General features: G+C 39.4%; 1 protein-coding gene across 1 annotated transcript in view; it reads right to left on the bottom strand.

The window, feature by feature from the left end:
- The window catches only part of CNKSR3 (CNKSR family member 3), a 74,829-nt gene that overhangs the window by 36,209 nt on the left and 21,630 nt on the right, over window positions 1–16,990 (bottom strand). Inside the window, exon 2 of the mRNA XM_026680313.2 lies at window positions 5,534–5,697. Within this exon, the coding sequence (XP_026536098.1) occupies window positions 5,534–5,697 (164 nt within the window). The remainder of the gene's footprint in view (window positions 1–5,533; window positions 5,698–16,990) is intronic.

The following is a 16,990-nucleotide window of genomic DNA, read 5'->3' as shown; positions in this document are numbered from 1 at the left end:
ATCAGTTCTAGATGAGGCTGCCGTAATCTTGAAGGAAAAGATCCTTGCTTTTGGGGGCCCTCTTGTAGTTACTGCTTGAGCAACGGTTTGGACTTTTTCTAGATGAAGGAAAATTTCTAGGAATATTCATGTTCTCATCACCTCAAAGTTAGATTATGGCCCAGAAGCTACAACTGATTCAAAACGCAATAGCAGATTCATCCATACTGAAATCATTGATGACAAGCAGGCTTCTGAATCAATTCAAAGGACTTATTTTAATTTTTAAAGCATTAGAGGGTTTGGCACCCATGTTCAGATGGACTCTTGGTATGAACAATGGAACTGGGCTGTATTGGTAATTGTTTAGGATCTTGTTCTTTTATGGTTTTATTTTTTAGTTTAGCCTTGTATACACTACTATCTTGAGCTGTTTTGAAATAGGTCTATTTACTATATTAATACTAATAAATAAGTGGTGGTTGAGAAAAGAAACTGCAGCATTCACACAGGAATGATGTGTGAAACAAGCACTTAAAGGTGTCTCTTTGCTCAACGGAGAACTCGATGCTCATGCTGAACTTCCTCATCCTTTTCATGGTGAAAAGTCTGCAGAGTGTCAGAATGGAGTTTATATGCATGTCCTCAATCCCCTCCATGCAAAATACGCAATTTCTAGAAATATTTTCTCCCTTATTTATGTGGGCAGTTGCCTAGCACATCTCAGAAGCTCAATACACCTTTTCATCACACGGAGAAAAACACACACATCACTGGGAACACACAAAGGTCAAACATTCCTGTCTTGTTAATCATTAATCCAAGTAAGTATGGATCAAGTTGCCTTTGACAGGGTTTCTATAAAGCTTATTAGAATTTACCCGGGCGTAATGCAGAAGGCTGTAACATTAGCATGCATCCAATGCATCTTACCAGACAGGACAGTGGAAAGTGAACATTGCCTTTTAGTATTCAGTGTTTTAAAAGATAGCCAGGAAAAACAACCTGCACACAGTGTGGCGTTATTATTATAATTTAGTACTTACACAGCATTTCAAAGCTGCAGGCAAAACTCAGCAGTTTTATTATAGTCAGCCTTACAACAGTCATCCAGCCATCAGTGTAGTGCTATTATTTCCACTCTCTCCTCCCAAGGGAATGAAACTAATTTTCCCTTAAGGCCATCCGTGGGTAAGTAGGGATTAACCAGCTAACACTACAATCCTCTTAAATTTCTCATAGAGGCTCTTAGAAGGTAGGAAGAGTTATGTGGCCCTGAATTCTATCTGTCTACCTACCCACCCACACATCAATTATCTTCAAGTTGATTCTTTATCAACTGCCTAGATAGTCCTTAAATCTTCTTGGCAACATTTTGGAAGTGTTTTGTCATTGTCTTCTATCTTGGGCTAAAAAAAAAAGGATTGGGCCAAGGTCACCCAGCTGGCTTTATGTCTAAGGCAAGAGCAGAAAATACAGTCTCCTGGTTTGTAGTCTAGTGCCTTAAGGCAAGAGTCTTCAAACCTGACAGCTTTAAGACTTGTGGACTTCAACCCCCAGAATTCCTCCTCCAGTCATATTAGCTCAGGAATTCTGGGAGTTGAAGTCCACAAGTCTTAAACTTGCCAAGTTTGAAGACCCTTGCCTTAAGGACTACACCAAGCTATCTACCTTAATTTATACCCAATTTTTCAATTGTCCAGCAAATGGAATAGAGTTGAAGCTGGGCAGGAGTGGCGGAGAAACTGAATAGATGATTTCTTTGAATTTATCCAAGGGGAGAAGATGCCCCTTTAATGAGGATAGTAATGCCACCACTGAAAAATCCAATTGGAAGAACAACATCTTAATATCTTCCAAGCTAAGGAAGCAGGAAAGCCATGTTCTGCTGGAGGTGACTGTACAACAAATGGCAGGACATCAACACAAGCTCTTGACCACCTCAATAACTAATTAACACTGTTTATTTTTCTGAAATTCTATTTCTCCAGCTTGAATGACCATTATTAGGACAAAATGCAGAATTTCTTTATGCATATTAGATAGGTTTAACCTAAACAATATCAATTACTGGACCACCTTCAAAACAAAAGAACATCTTGTTCATGAACAATATTTGATAATACTTCTATACCAGAACTGATCTACAATTTACAGAACACTTCTCCAGTGAATTGCATGGCACCAGCCCCAGTGTCTTCTAAGCAGAAGATAAGAACATTTCTAACTGTCTAGAAATTGTTTTGGAGCTGGTCTTTCTTGCTGACGCAAAGAATACGAATCACAGAGGTGGGTTTGACCTAATAGTAACTATAGGTTTAACACAGTATTTCTCAATTTCTGCAACTTTAAAGGTGTGTGGACTTCAAGCTGGCTGGGGGAATTCTAGATATTGAAGTCCACACATCTTAAAGATGCAACGGTTGAGAACTCTGGGTTAGTATTTCCTTTCTCTGGGTTTGTATTTCCTTTTTGTTTTACGGTAATTAATGGCAGCTTCTTGTCATCCAATCTTGGACAAAATATGTTTAATTACAATGATTCAGAAAAGCAAACCCAGTTCCATTTCTATACTATAGACTATATATAGACTATATAGCTCATGGGATTTTCTAGTATTTCTAAAAGGAACATTACAACAGGACAAGGACTCTGAGTGAACAGGAGTTGGCCCACAGACACTTGTTTATGTGCTCATCAGGATCTCTACCTCTGACTTTTTATAAAATTGTATGTTCTTAATCATACATTTCTAGAAAACAAAAATGGAATGTGATTACAGCCTACCAACTCTAGAAAAAGAAGAAGGAAGAAGAGACCATGAGCTAGAATGGAACAAGAGAGGAGAACGAAAACAACCTCATCCATTTGTCTTCTGGTAAATGAGCATTTTGTGACTGTCCATGCCAAGTAGACCAGTTCTTTTAAAAATGAGCAAACCTCAATCTCAATAGCAGCCATTTTATGAAGGCACCTAGGAGGTCTAAGAAATTTCACAGCACACCTCCATCTCAAAATAACTGTCTGCCTCTGAAATAATACAAAATGAATAAGTTACATCACACTAGGTTATAGCATGGCTTTTTTGTTTGTGGCTTAGATTGTGGGTTCAACTCAGCCTCTCTAACACAAAAACCATAATTTATGGCTTGGGGCACTATGGTTTGTTCAACAAACAACAGTTAAGCAAATCATTCATATCTCTCTCTCTCTCTCTCTCTCTCTCTCTCTCTCCCTCCCTCCCTCCCTCTCTCTCTCATGAATTCTGCTTCCTACAGGAGATGGAGTAGCATTTCGACTAATTCTACCTAATGTATTAAGCAAAAAAGATTAAGCTGAAGGACCAAACTGAAGAAGGAACGCTACCTTTGACAAATGTTGATCTCTTTTCTCTCTATATTCCTCATTAAAAACTAGAACAGAAGAATGCCCTTAGGTAGATGCCATAGATATTATTGAAAGCAAGATTGTATTCAATAATTTCAGTATGACCCTAAACCTCCTTACTCCAACATGGAGAGTTGTATTTATTGAGAATTGCCAAGTTAAGTATGTTTCCTTAGCTTCCTTTAACCCAAATTATCTGCAATTGTATAATTGCAAGGAATGGAATTGATTTAAGTCAATAGTTGCATGCCTAATGCATCTGTTACAGAACAAAAAGCATCTCAAAGCTTCCAGTTTATCAAGTGCAAATGATTTCTGCCCTAGCCCTCTGAATGCAATTTGCACAGGGAATTCAAAGCTCTGCCCATTTTAAGAATACACTTAAATGTAAGAAGTGTTACATAATGAATGGAATGCAGCCGGTTAAGGGCAAAAGTGTGACGAAAAATTCTTTCCCACCATTCTTACTGATGAAACAGTATATGCTTTTGGCACCGGCTCACAGGATTGAATAAGCACTTCATCCAAATGTATTCCTACCGTGAAATAAACTGCATAAGCGCAACAGCCATTAATGAAAAGGACAGGGGTGGAGGAAAGCATCTTACTTTAAATATTTAGAGACAACCCTGTTTAACTGTGATGGCCAACCTATGGCAGGCGTGCCAAAAGTGGCACGCAAAGCCGTTTGTGTTGGCACGCGAGCCGCAGGCAAACGTAACTTATTGTGCATGCGCACGCCTCACAGCTGATTTTTTTTCCGGTTGGTTTGAGGCCTTTTTTGGCCTCCCAGAGGCTTGGAAAAAGCTTCTGCAAGGCTTCTCAGACTGAATTATAGGCCCGTTTCGTCACTTCCTGTAATACCAGAAGTGATGAAACGGGCCTATAATTCAGTCTGAGAAGCCTTGCAGAGGCTTTTTCCAAGCCTCTAGGAGGCCGAAAAAGGCCTCAAACCAGCCGAAAAATCAGCTGTGAGGTGCAGTGCAGGTAAGCGGGTGGGGGATTGCTAGCGCATGCGCAGGAGGCATGGGAAGGGGGGCACGTATTGCATTCTGGGTGCTGGCACCTGAGTGGGAGCGCGCTGGCGCGCTTGCAGTTTTTGGCACAGGAGCCCAAAAAGGTTAGCCACCACTGCTATGTATTTTTTGCATGAGGGGAAGAGTTGAAAAAGTCATCCATGAAAGGTTTTCTTTTCAATGAACTTGCTCTGTCATGAGTTGAAAAGCTCCAAACCCTTTCCAGGAAAAGAAAATGATTCTTCCCAATCCTCAATTCCCCATATAAACACCTCCCAGAAAAACCCACTAGGCCCTCTCACTCACGCATTACTTAGAACATGGAATGCAACCAGTAGTGGGATAGCAGGTGTGTGTGTGGGGGGGGGTAAATTTAACAACCGGTTCGCCCAGGGTCAGGCTATCATGGGAGGCGTGGCCTATCCCCGCCGCACATGTGGGACAAGCCTCCTGCGGCAGTCGACCTGACTCTGGGTGAACCGGTTGTTAAATTACACCACCCACCCTGCTGTCAAAGTGGATCCTGGGCGCTGCACTCCACTGCAACGGAGAAACAGGAAACAGAGCGACCAGCCATTGCAGGATCCACTTTGATAGCGGGGTGGGGAGTGGGGATAATTTAATAACTGGTTCACCTGAACTGGTGCAAACCAGCTGAATTCCACCATTGAATGTAACTTCCTACATCCCTTCAACAAGATAGCCCCTTTATAATAGATCAACATTATATTACAACCAAGGTATGACCGAATCACAATCCCTATCATCCCTCACCAATAGGCCAGCTGAAAAATGCTGGAGAGGTAATATTTGGAGGTCCATCTGTTAGCCACCCACTATCCACCCCAACAGAAGAGATTTTCCATGGTCATCTTCTTTGATTTGAATGGGAAGTATTCAGGAAGCAATATATATGAATTAAAATCAGAATGATTACACATGTATAACAACTTCTCGGTCCAGTTAATCCACTTGCAACCATAATATGTGTCTATGTGTAAAAAGAGAGATACTTTGAGAAAGGATTTGGCAAAGTTGCCCAACCTTTCTCAAGGCAATCAGTATCTCTCTTTTGATAAATATTATTCAAGATGAGAAAATTGAGAAAAGAAGGTCAACAATGCATCTCGACATTGATTCTATCAACTGACCAGTGCACAGAGGAGATCCACGGCCTCTAAAACAAGCTCTTGGTGTCCAATCCGGGTGACCCCCAGTTCTTCAAGATCCTGGTGGGAAATCTGTAACAGCTGAGCACCATTTATCTTCTCTCGTTCAAACTTTTGGACATACTGCTGAAGACAATCATCCAGTCCTATATAAAAAAAAGAGCCAATGTAATTGTATTTTTTTATTTAGCTTTAATTTAAAACCATGCACATAAATATCCACACAACTCTTACCCTGGTTAATATTGCCTAAATAAAGCATTCTGTTTCTACCTCTTATGCCTAATTAAAAACACTTTAAAAATAAAAGCAGGAGAGGCAAAAAAATAAATCATGAAAGCAGAGAAACACAGTATTTATGAATACAAATATTTTCGGGGTTGTTTTTTTTTTTTTTAATTGCTTACTTGGGATAATCTTGTTGGATAATTCTCAATGCCTCTAATGAACCCATATTCATATAACCCTGCACTTTTCCTTTGTCTCCATTTTATATCACTTCTACATTTACTTCCATTACTTTCATATACAGGTAGTCCTTGACTTACAACTATTCATTTAGTGACCATTCCAAGTTACAATGGCTGTCAGGTGACAGCCGCTGTCCATATCCCACAGGTTGAGTCGGCTGTACGGGGGCGGCTCTTCTGTCATCCCTGGCTGTAGTTAATTGCTTGCTGATTGAACTAAGCCCCTGATTGTTTCTCATTCCAGGACCTGATTCTCGCCTAAGGGGGGGAAGCCTGTCAGCTTGGAAGCAATTTTTCTTTGAGGCTTCTGGGCTGCCACATTCAGTGCCTGGGAAGGGGACTTCAAGGAGCGTTGGAAGATTAGCCACAACAACATTCCTTTCTCATACAGTCAAGGACATGTTACCCTGCACCTGGAGGGGAGTGACTGGGGATAGTCTCCAGTTGGAACGAAATAATGATTGGACCATGTGATGGACTATGGGGTGCAGAGGTTGGATTTTGGTTTTCTCTGGGGCTCAACTGTGGTTATAAATTGAGGACTACCTCTTATTACAATCAAATTGCATAGATCATGCCACAATGACTCCTCTGTCTGCTACTAGCTTTAGTGATGTGATATGATGGAAAGTAATGATTGGGACAGAGCAACACTTAATTTCCAATTTCCAAAGTTGGCAAGCAACAACCTTCACCACCGCTGTTATTACAGAGTGAATTGTTAATACTCGCCAACAATAGCAAGATAAGAATAGGATATCCAGATTTTACAGTAATCCAAGTGGCCAGGTAACCATAGCACTCTCACTCATAAAGAAGCCAGAGGGAAGTGAACGTTATGCAATGACGGGATTTAAGAAAGAGCCTATTGCTGGGATTCCCTCCCTCAAATTAAGTATGTTAGTAAAGCAGGAAGATTTCAGTCAGGGATCTGAACTGGCTTGCTTCTGAATAGTTTTGTGACTCTATCACTTCAGATGATTGTGAAACAGTGTGGATCGTACAGGATATTTTTATATGTTTCACAGCAGTGCAAAAACTAGATTCTACAAATGCACAACTTTTTGGTGCCTGGAGGTTGTACTTATGGATGGGGTGACAGTATCTAAAACAATAGGATGCAAAACCAGAAAGTAATATGGAAACGATCTGGCCTTCATACCAGAACAAAACCATTATTTTTTATTACCCTACCGGGTTCAAAAAGGAAGTTTTTAAAATGATTTTTAAGCTTTTATAATGCAGCTTTCATGGGCTTACTGCCAGTAATTTTACTTACTGCCACTAATATTGTATGGTTAATTTTTACAGCTAGGGTTAGGAAAGATCTGGAGAAAACCAAAAAGTTATTCAGACACTATCTTTAGCCCTGATGGGTCTTCTACCCATGGAATCAAGTTCTCCATCTGTCCATCCACCCACCCACCCAACTAATAGGCCAGTCCAATCATTGAGGCAGTCACTGGTTTTGTTTTTAAGCAAATATAAACTGATTCTACACACACACACACACACACACACACACACAAATCTTATCTAAAATTCTCTATAATGAACATAGGTTGAACACAATTTTGGCAACCATTGCCACCCAATTTATTACTTCTGCTCTGGAGGGCACAAGGTCAAATTGTGTGAACCCTGAATAGTTACAACATAAAACTTTGGGTTAGTTATCAGTCTTTAAAAGTGCTGGAGTTTGTGCCATTTCATTTAGCACCCTACCGATAAGGAAAAAATGGGATAAAATGAAACTCTGGAATGCCAAAGAAAACAATGCAACTGTTATTAATCCATTAGTTCAATGTGCTAAAAGCTTCTTTGTCTGGATAAATTCTTTTCCAGGGCAACAATCAGATAATCAAAATAGGCCACCTAACAAAGAATCTTTCAACGGTTTAGTTCAGCAAAAACCAAGTATCTAACTTTAATTCTTAAGTGAGTTATACAACATATGTGGGAGGCACAAAAATCCAGAACACCATGTTTCAGTACAATATAAACATTGAATATAAACTCAGGCACATCATCCTCAAACAGGTGTGTATGGAAGAAATCATATCTCATCCAAGTTAAGTTAAGTTACTAAGTAAAGGGGAAGTACTAACTGTTTTTATTAAAATGCAGTTTGTGGTAAAATGTTGCTTTACAAAAAAAAATGTAAAAACCACCTTTCTCTCTCAGCGCTTGATCAAAAATACGACAAAATGCAAATGGTTTGCTTATGTAAATAACCACTACATTCCTTACTTTTCCAACACCACCAATGTGTGTTTGAGGAGGATGTTAACACAGAACTGCTTTTTTTGGAAACTGAATGGATCTTTGCAAAGAGATCTAAATTGAGATGTTCAGAATCCATATGCACATCAAAATCATGTCTACTATAATACTGCTGCAATCATATAAACTGGAAGTCCATTCAAGTAGAGCCTCATGCTTGATAATCTCAAGGATACCTCCTTGCAATTTTCTTTACAACAATGAGAATGGTGTTAGTTAAAGCTTAGTTCTAGTAAAGACTGTTCCTAGATTACCTTCATTCCTACATTAGCTGCATTTCCAGGAAGTTCCTACCATAAGAAAAGAGAAGAAATGTCCATGTACTATAGAGTCCTTGGCAACAAGATGGCAACCGTTTTCGACTGTTGCCTTTTAGGATGTTCTTCAATATCCCTTGATAAGTTAGACACTTAATGTTTTGGAGAGGTATCCCATCTATGCTGTATCCCGATTTGACCCCATTTAGTTTTTCAAGATCAGCCAAAGCTACCTATATAATTTATTGAATTTATTATGCCACCTGATCTCAATGACTAGGGGTGCCTCACAATAATAACAAAAAGATACAATAAAATGAACAAAACATAAAAGATAAAAGATAGAAAAGATAGAAGATGGTAAATGAGATAGATATATGCAGTGAAGGAATGGGTCCCACTCTCCGTCACCAAAGGCCTGGATGAAACAGTAAAGTAGGGGGCATCTGGATACCTCATTCCAGAAGTCAGATGCTACTATAGAGAAGGTGCGTTTCCAGGGTTCCAATCAGTTGCATTGTTTAATGTAAGGAATACAGAGGACAGCACCACTGCAGAATCCAATTGGTCAAGCAGATGTTATGGGAGACAGATGATAACCAGGCTCTATTCCACACAGATTATATAGATCATAACCAGTCCCTTGAAATAACTTGGCAACCAGTGTAGCATGTGAAGCAGAGATGCTGCATCAATACTGCTACTGCATTCTAGACCAGTTGAAGTTTCTGAGTGATTTTCAGCAGCAGACCAAGTACATTGCAATAACCACTTGTCTATGAATCACTTTTCAGCTTAAGGAGATGGAGGTATAGAAACACTGAATGAATGAATGAATGAATGAATGAATGAATGAATGAATGAATATGTTTAATATGTTTCTAGAGCAAGGGTCTTCAAACTTGGCAAGTTTAAGGCTTGTGGACTTCAACTCCCAGAATTCCTGAGCTAACATGACTGGAAGAGGAATTCTGGGAGTTGAGATCCACAAGTCTTAAAGTTGCCAAGTTTGAAGACCCCTGTTCTAGACCATCATCTCCTCAAGCTTCAAAGCGACTTGTACACAAGTGGTTATCTGAAGGCCCTCCCTGATTTAGGAGAAGGCACAATAACTCCAAATGGAGTTGCATGTAGGTCTCCCTGGCCATAGCGGACCCCTGTTCTTCAAACGAGAGAAATTAAAAATGATGTATGGTTAATATTTATAGCAAATCTTTAGCATACTCCTTCTTGCAGAATGAATGTGCATATATTCAAGACCATGCCAACATATACTGAATCACACTTTTTTGCTCATCACCTATAAGTACGTCATTGTTGTGATGGACCAGTGTATATATAGGATTGATAAAACAACAGGGTTTAAACACTGTGCTAAGTCAGGAAGCTTTGTTAATCATGATTTATTTCATTGGCTGAGTCCATAAATCATGCTAAGCCAAAGACTATAGCTTTCAAAGCATAGCTTGTTATGTCTGAATGACACAGTTGAAAGCACAGGGTAACCCAAATAAAATTCTAACTTCTGAGTAATTTCTATGACTGAACCGGACTACACTAACATAACAGATTTAAAGGAACACGACATGAAACCACTGTTGATCCAGTGTGCTAGTTCCCTCAATGAGTAACAGCTGAAAATGTCATCTGAGCTTTCTCACCAACGAAACTGGAAGAGACTGGTAGCAACAGATAATTTTAAAAGACAGAAGGCTGATGTTTCATAAATTCTAGTAGTCTCCATGTGCAACTCCCTTCAGTGAAGGGAAATTATCATTCAACAATGCCAGATTAGCTAAGTCATGTAAATTATATTGTCAAATGACTGGGACAAAAACTTCCCATCTGATTATTCCAAAGCAGGAAAAAATGTGATTTTCTAACTAAACAATTTACACAGAGGCAAATTGGTTGTTGTTACTAATATTATAACTATTAGTATGCGTAAATACTTTGCAGCTGAAACAGGCATTAGTCTTACTTTTAACTAAGAAGCAATGAGTCTCATGTATATACCCTATGTTTATTTGGAAATCCAATGAGGTTGTTTAAAAAAAATTTTAAATCCCCCATCTTAAAGCAGCACTATTCTTTGAAAAGGCCTAACTACACTGCTCAAAAAAATAAAGGGAACACAAAAATAAGACATCCTAGATCTGAATGAATGAAATATTCTTATTAAATACTTTGTTCATTACATAGTTGAATGTGCTGACAACAAAATCACACAAAAATTATCAATGGAAATCAAATTTAGCAACCCATGGAGGTCGGGTTTGGAGTTACACTCAAAATTAAAGTGGAAAAAAACACTACAGGCTGATCCAACTTTGATGTAATGTCCTTAAAACAAGTCAAAATGAGGCTCAGTAGTGTGTGTGGCCTCCACGTGCCTGTATGACCTCTCTACAATGCCTGGGCATGCTCCTGATGAGGTGGAGGATGGTCTCCTGGGTCTCCTCCCACACCTGGACTAAAGCATTCCCCAACTCCTGGACAGTCTGTGGTGCAATGTGGTGTTGGTGGATGGAGCGAGACATGATGTCCCAGATGTGCTCAATTGGATTCAGGTCTGGGGAACAGGCGGGCTAGTCCATAGCATCAATGCCTTTGTCTTGCAGGAACTGCTGACACACTCCAGCCAGTCTAGCATTGTCGTGCATTAGGAGGAACCCAGTGCACCAGCATATGGTCTCACAAGGGGTCTGAGGATCTCATTTCGGTACCTAATGGCAGTCAGGCTACCTCTGGCGAGCACATGGAGGGCTGTGTAGTCCCCTAAAGAAATGCCACCCCACACTATTACTGACCCACTGCCAAACCGGTCATGCTGGAGGATGTTGCAGGCAGCAGAACGTTCTCCACGGCATCTCCAGACCCTGTCACGTCTGTCACATATGCTCAGTGTGAACCTGCTTTCATCTGTGAAGAGCACAGGGCGCCAGTGGTGAATTTGCCAATCTTGGTGTTCTCTGGCAAATGCCAAACATCCTGCACGGTGTTGGGCTGTAAGCACAACCCCCACCTGTGGACGTCGGGCCCTCATACCACCCTCATGGAGTCTGTTTCTGACTGTTTGAGCAGCCACATGCATATTTGTGGCCCACTAGAGGTCATTTTGGAGGGCTCTGGCAGTGCTCCTCCTGTCCCTCCTTGCACAAAGGCGGAGGTAGCGGTCCTGATGTTGGGTTGTTGCCCTCCTACGGCCTCCTCCACGTCTCCTGATGTACTGGCCTGTCTCCTGGTAGCGCCTCCATGCTCTGGACACTACGCTGACAGACACAGCAAACCTTCTTGCCACAGCTCGCATTGATGTGCCATCCTGGATGAGCTGCACTACCTGAGCCACTTGTGTGGGTTGTAGACTCCGTCTCATGCTACCACTAGAGTGACAGCACCGCCAGCATTCAAAAGTGACCAAACCATCAGCCAGAAAGCATAGAAACCGAGAAGTGGTCTGTGGTCACCATCTGCAGAACCACTCCTTTATTGGGGATGTCTTGCTAACTGCCTCTGCTTTCCACCTGTTGTCTATTCCATTTGCACAACAGCATGTGAAATTGATTGTCAATCAATGTTGCTACCTAAGTGGACAGTTTGATTTCACAGAAGTGTGGTTGACTTGGAGTTACATTGTGTTGTTTAAGTGTTCCCTTTATTTTTTGAGCAGTGTATATACATCAACTCCAGGAATAAACAAAAGATAAATTACAGGTAGTCATCAACTTATGACTGCAATTGAGCCCGAAATTTATGTTGCTAAGTGAGAAATTTGTTGAGTTAGTTTTGCCCCATTTTATGACTTTCCTTGCCACATTCGTTAAGTGAACCACTGCAGTTGTTAAATTAGTAACCCAGCTGTTAAGTGAATCTGGTCTCCCCATTGACCTTGCTTGTCAGAAGGTTGCAAAAGAAGATCACATGACCCCAGGACACTGCAACCATAATAAATATAAACCAGTTATCATATTACCATATGTGGTGGACATGCATGGAAGCTAAAAGATATTGGACTAAAATACACACATGGTTGGAAAAAATGATAAAACAACATATACTTAAAACCTGAGATGTTTTTATTGGAGATTTTGCCTGAGCTATAGTAAAGAAATAACATATTTGATTATTAATGTATTAACTACAGCTAGAATTGTATTTGCTCAAAATTGGAAAAATGAGAAAATTCCAATGGAAGAGGAGGTGATTAAGAAAATAATGGAATGTGCAGAAATGAGTAGATTAACATTACCAATTAGAGAACAAGAAAAGAAGTACTATAAGATGTGGGAGTTATTCTATGAATGGCTAGAAAACAGAGTTAGAAATGAAAGGATATTGTATTAATAGCGATATACTAAAATTGATTATTTTTGAATAAGCTTTAAAATGAATATAATTTAGTAAGATTTGGAATTTGCCTCTAAGGATAGTTTGAAATTGAAATAAAAACTTAATTACAATGTAATAATGATATAAGAGGATATAATGTTGACTACAATATAATATGAATGTAAACTCAATAAGAAATGTATATCAATATTATTATGTGCACAAGATATATATATCTAACCAACACACTGTATAACTGAAAGATTATTTGTTGTTTCTGTTATAAAAAAAATCAAATAAATAATAATAAATATGAACCAGTTGTCAAGTATCCAAATGTAAATCACATGACCATGGGGAAGCTGCAATGGTCATAAGTGTGAAAAATGGTCATAAGTCATTTTTTTTTCAGTGCTTCAAAGGATCACTAAACAAATTGTTGTAAGTCAAAGACTACCTATACAGCAATAGCACATTATAGTCTTCAGTTATAAGCCATTATTTTGCTTTCAATTCCTTTCCAGTAAGAATGGACAGCATGCGGCCATCCAGATGTTGCTATAACGCTTACTGTTCCTTATTATAATAAGACATTTATAATAGAACAACAATTGATGTTAATATTAAGGCTGCTAGGAAATGTAGTTCAGCCCAGAGTAACAAGGGACAGAAATGGGAGCTTGAATAAGGCCTTGTTATGGTTTGTGATTTTGACACCTGGTTTACTTAATAAAATGAGCTTTGGAAGTACACTTCTGTAGTAACTGCAAGATTAGGAATAATTCACCAAAGTACCATATTTGACCAACACATAATCTTTCAGCATGGCACGTGAGCTGGAGTTGAACAAACAAAATGGAAACAAAAGCACATTCACCGTTTTTTTGCAGACACCTGGTATTTCAAGTTTCAACAATATCATATACAAAAGCTGGTGGCTTGCAACTATCAGATGCAGTATCAACTGAACTAAAGAAACACCTGCCCAGAGAAGCAAGTCTGGGCAATATTTGTGCCACCACAAAACCATCTGGATGGGTATTGCTGAAATATGACACCCATTTAAAGTTAAATGTTGCCTTGTCAGAATAAGATCCCACTCCGGTAGGTTGCATTCTTTCAGGATTTCTTGAAAAAGGAGAACAGCCAAATTGGGGTGGGGAGTGGCGGGAGATACTCCAAATGCCTTAATTTGTATCATTCAGGAGAAAATATGGTTTAATTTTACCTCTTGCATTTTGTAGTGAAAAGAAAGATATGTGTTGAAATATTTCAAGTACAACTAGAATCTGAAGCCTCAATAAAATCAGTCAAAGCAAGTATAAACTAGCAGGTAAAAAACTAAGCCTTAACTTACAAACCAGCTGGCCAACTGGGGGTGCGGACCACTAATGGCTCAGGTGTTACCACAGGTTGTTCTTCCTTCTCATCCTCTTGCTCTAATTGGCTTTTGCTGTCTACACAGCCCTCCACTGCCTCCTCAGCAGTTTCTTCCATTGTCCATGTGGGATCTGTACCTTCTGCCATTCTCCCCTTTTCTACTATCACAAACTACAGTTAGCAGAACTCCTAGCAAAATACAGCAACGCTGACTTTCTGTCGGTCTCTTCAATATTCGTTGAAATATTTCAAGTACAACTAGAATCTGAAGCCTCTAAAATCAGTCAAAGCAAGTATAAACTAGCAGATAAAATACTACGCCTTAACTTAGAAACCACAATGGCTCAACAGTACAACACAACCCACCAAACCCAACTTGTCAGAAACCTTCCAATGCAGCATTACTGCTCGTACACTGTGGTGTTGCAAAGAACCACATTACGATTTCAGTACATTAGAATTAAATGCTTGAGTGAACAGTCACATTGGCACCAACCTCCAAAGAAAGAGCATTCCTTTACTCAGTGCCACATAATGTAGCACTTTCAACAATGGGACGTAAAAGAGCCTCTCTTCTCTTTGTTTTACAGACCTGCAAAAGTGTTAAATGTGGGCATTGATCATAAAGTTATTTTTTTCATCACCGTTATAACTGCAAACAATCATTGTCCAAGGCAGTTGCTAAACAAAGACTATCTGTATATGGGTAGATGGCGAGGCCGTCTCTCAAATATGCCAGCTCTAAGTTGGTTTAAAGTAAACAATTTAGACTCAGTTCTGATCCTTTTAAGCTAGTTAAAGCCTAGACTCACATATCAGGCTAAGTCATAATGATGTTTAATTCTGACTGAATGTATTATGAGAACTCATAGCCAACTACAGCTTGTTTAAGAATCCATGGCTTAGAACAGGGGTGTCAAACTCAAGGCCCAGGGGCCGGATCTAGCCGGTAAGGTGCTTAGATCTGGCCTGCAGGGCCACCCTGGAAACAGCGAAGGATCGACCTGCGGTGCTTCTGTCAGCAAAAATGGGCTCCCGAGCTCCATTTTGGGCTGCAACGGCCTCCTGCAACCTCTGCTAATGAAAATAGAGCTCAGGAGGGCCGTGTGCGTGTTTGACTACACCCCCCCGACATCAAACACAACCCTGATGCGGTCCTCAATGAAATCGAGTTTGACATCCCTGGCTTAGACTGTTTTGACAACTTCAATGATTTCATCCAGACCATTAAATTGTCTAATTGAACAATCCGGCATTTTTATAAAGCCTCACACATTGTATTTATACTGGTTTTCTATTCCAAACAGTAAAACAAGTCACCCTCAGTGTATGACCATAATTGAGTCCCAAGTTTCTGTTGATAAGCAAAATAGTTGCTAATTGAGTTCTGCACCACTTTACAATCTTTCTTGCCACCATTGTTAAGTGAATCACTATAGTTATACAGTAACACAATTGTTAGGACAATCTGACTTTCTCGTTGACTTTGCTTATCAGTATGCTGCAAAAAGTGACTCCCCAGAACACTGCAATCATCACAAATACGAGTCAGTTGCCAAGCATCTAAATTTTGATCATGTGACCATGGGGACGCGTAACAGTTGTTAAATGTGAAAAATAGTCATACATCACTTTTTCCGGCGCTATTGTAACTTTGAATGGTCACTAAATGAACTGTTGTAAGTTGAGGAAAAAAGGTTACAATCCCTTAGTAATGTCCTACTCAACTGTTGTAGGGCCAAGCTCTAGTGAAGTATCTTTAAAACTGTCCTTGTATGTAATGCTTATTCCTAAACTCCAGCAAATCATTTTAATTGGCAAGCAAATTTAAATGTTCTAGAAAAAGAAAATGCAAGTGTGTCCTGCTGGTACCAATTCAATATTTGCACACTAGCAGGATTCCGGGAACCTCCCTCCTTCAAATCAGACAACACTCTTAATGATTGTTCAGTATTTGAAAGCTCCTCCAGTATGTTTTTGTTTATAAACATTAATGTGATTTGAGTTATTACTCAGCTGCGGAGACCAAAGAGGAAGTTAAACATTTTTTCAAAACCGGAGCATCCCCACCTCTGCTGCCTATGTTACCAATCATTTGTCCCACAAAATAAACCAGTCCCACCCAGTCTGAAATGTGGAAACCAATATTCAATATTTAGATTCTAGGAGATTTAGAATTAGATCTATTATACTTTGGACTAGTCTATGGGTCAAGACTATGGAAATGCTGCATACAAAAAACAGAAAAGTAAACATACTCAAATGTCCACACTGCACTTTTTCAGTGTACATTTCTATATCCATGTTTTTTTTTTTGTTTAAATCCAAATACAGAAGTACAAACAGATTAATCCATGAAGTCTTATGTCATCTTTTTTTTAAAAAAATGTCATATTTTAACACACCATAAGGTACTTGGAGGCTTATTTTTGCTGCAACAGGATTAAAAAAAGATAATCTCTTTGAAAATTAAGAAAAAATATGACTTTGAAAACAAGGCTTCTTTGATGTGGAATACAACATTTAGAAAATAATCCCAAGTAATTTAATCTTGTTTTGTTGAGAACTGTTTTGAGGAACTACCAGATTTTGAAAAAAAGATAAAAACCAAAACAGTCAAGTCACTCTTTTTAAATGCTTTGTTTATTTCCAGAGTTGCCTATGAAACATTTGAGTTTCACTAGTGCCATCCAGGAAGACCAGGTTCAATCTTTCCAACT

The sequence above is a fragment of the Notechis scutatus genome, chromosome 1 (genome assembly GCF_049901735.1).
Source record: "Notechis scutatus isolate UNSWTSFEM ecotype Mainland chromosome 1, rNotScu1.2, whole genome shotgun sequence".
Taxonomy (NCBI): Eukaryota; Metazoa; Chordata; class Lepidosauria; order Squamata; family Elapidae; genus Notechis; species Notechis scutatus.
This window is presented reverse-complemented; position numbering and strand designations above follow the sequence as displayed.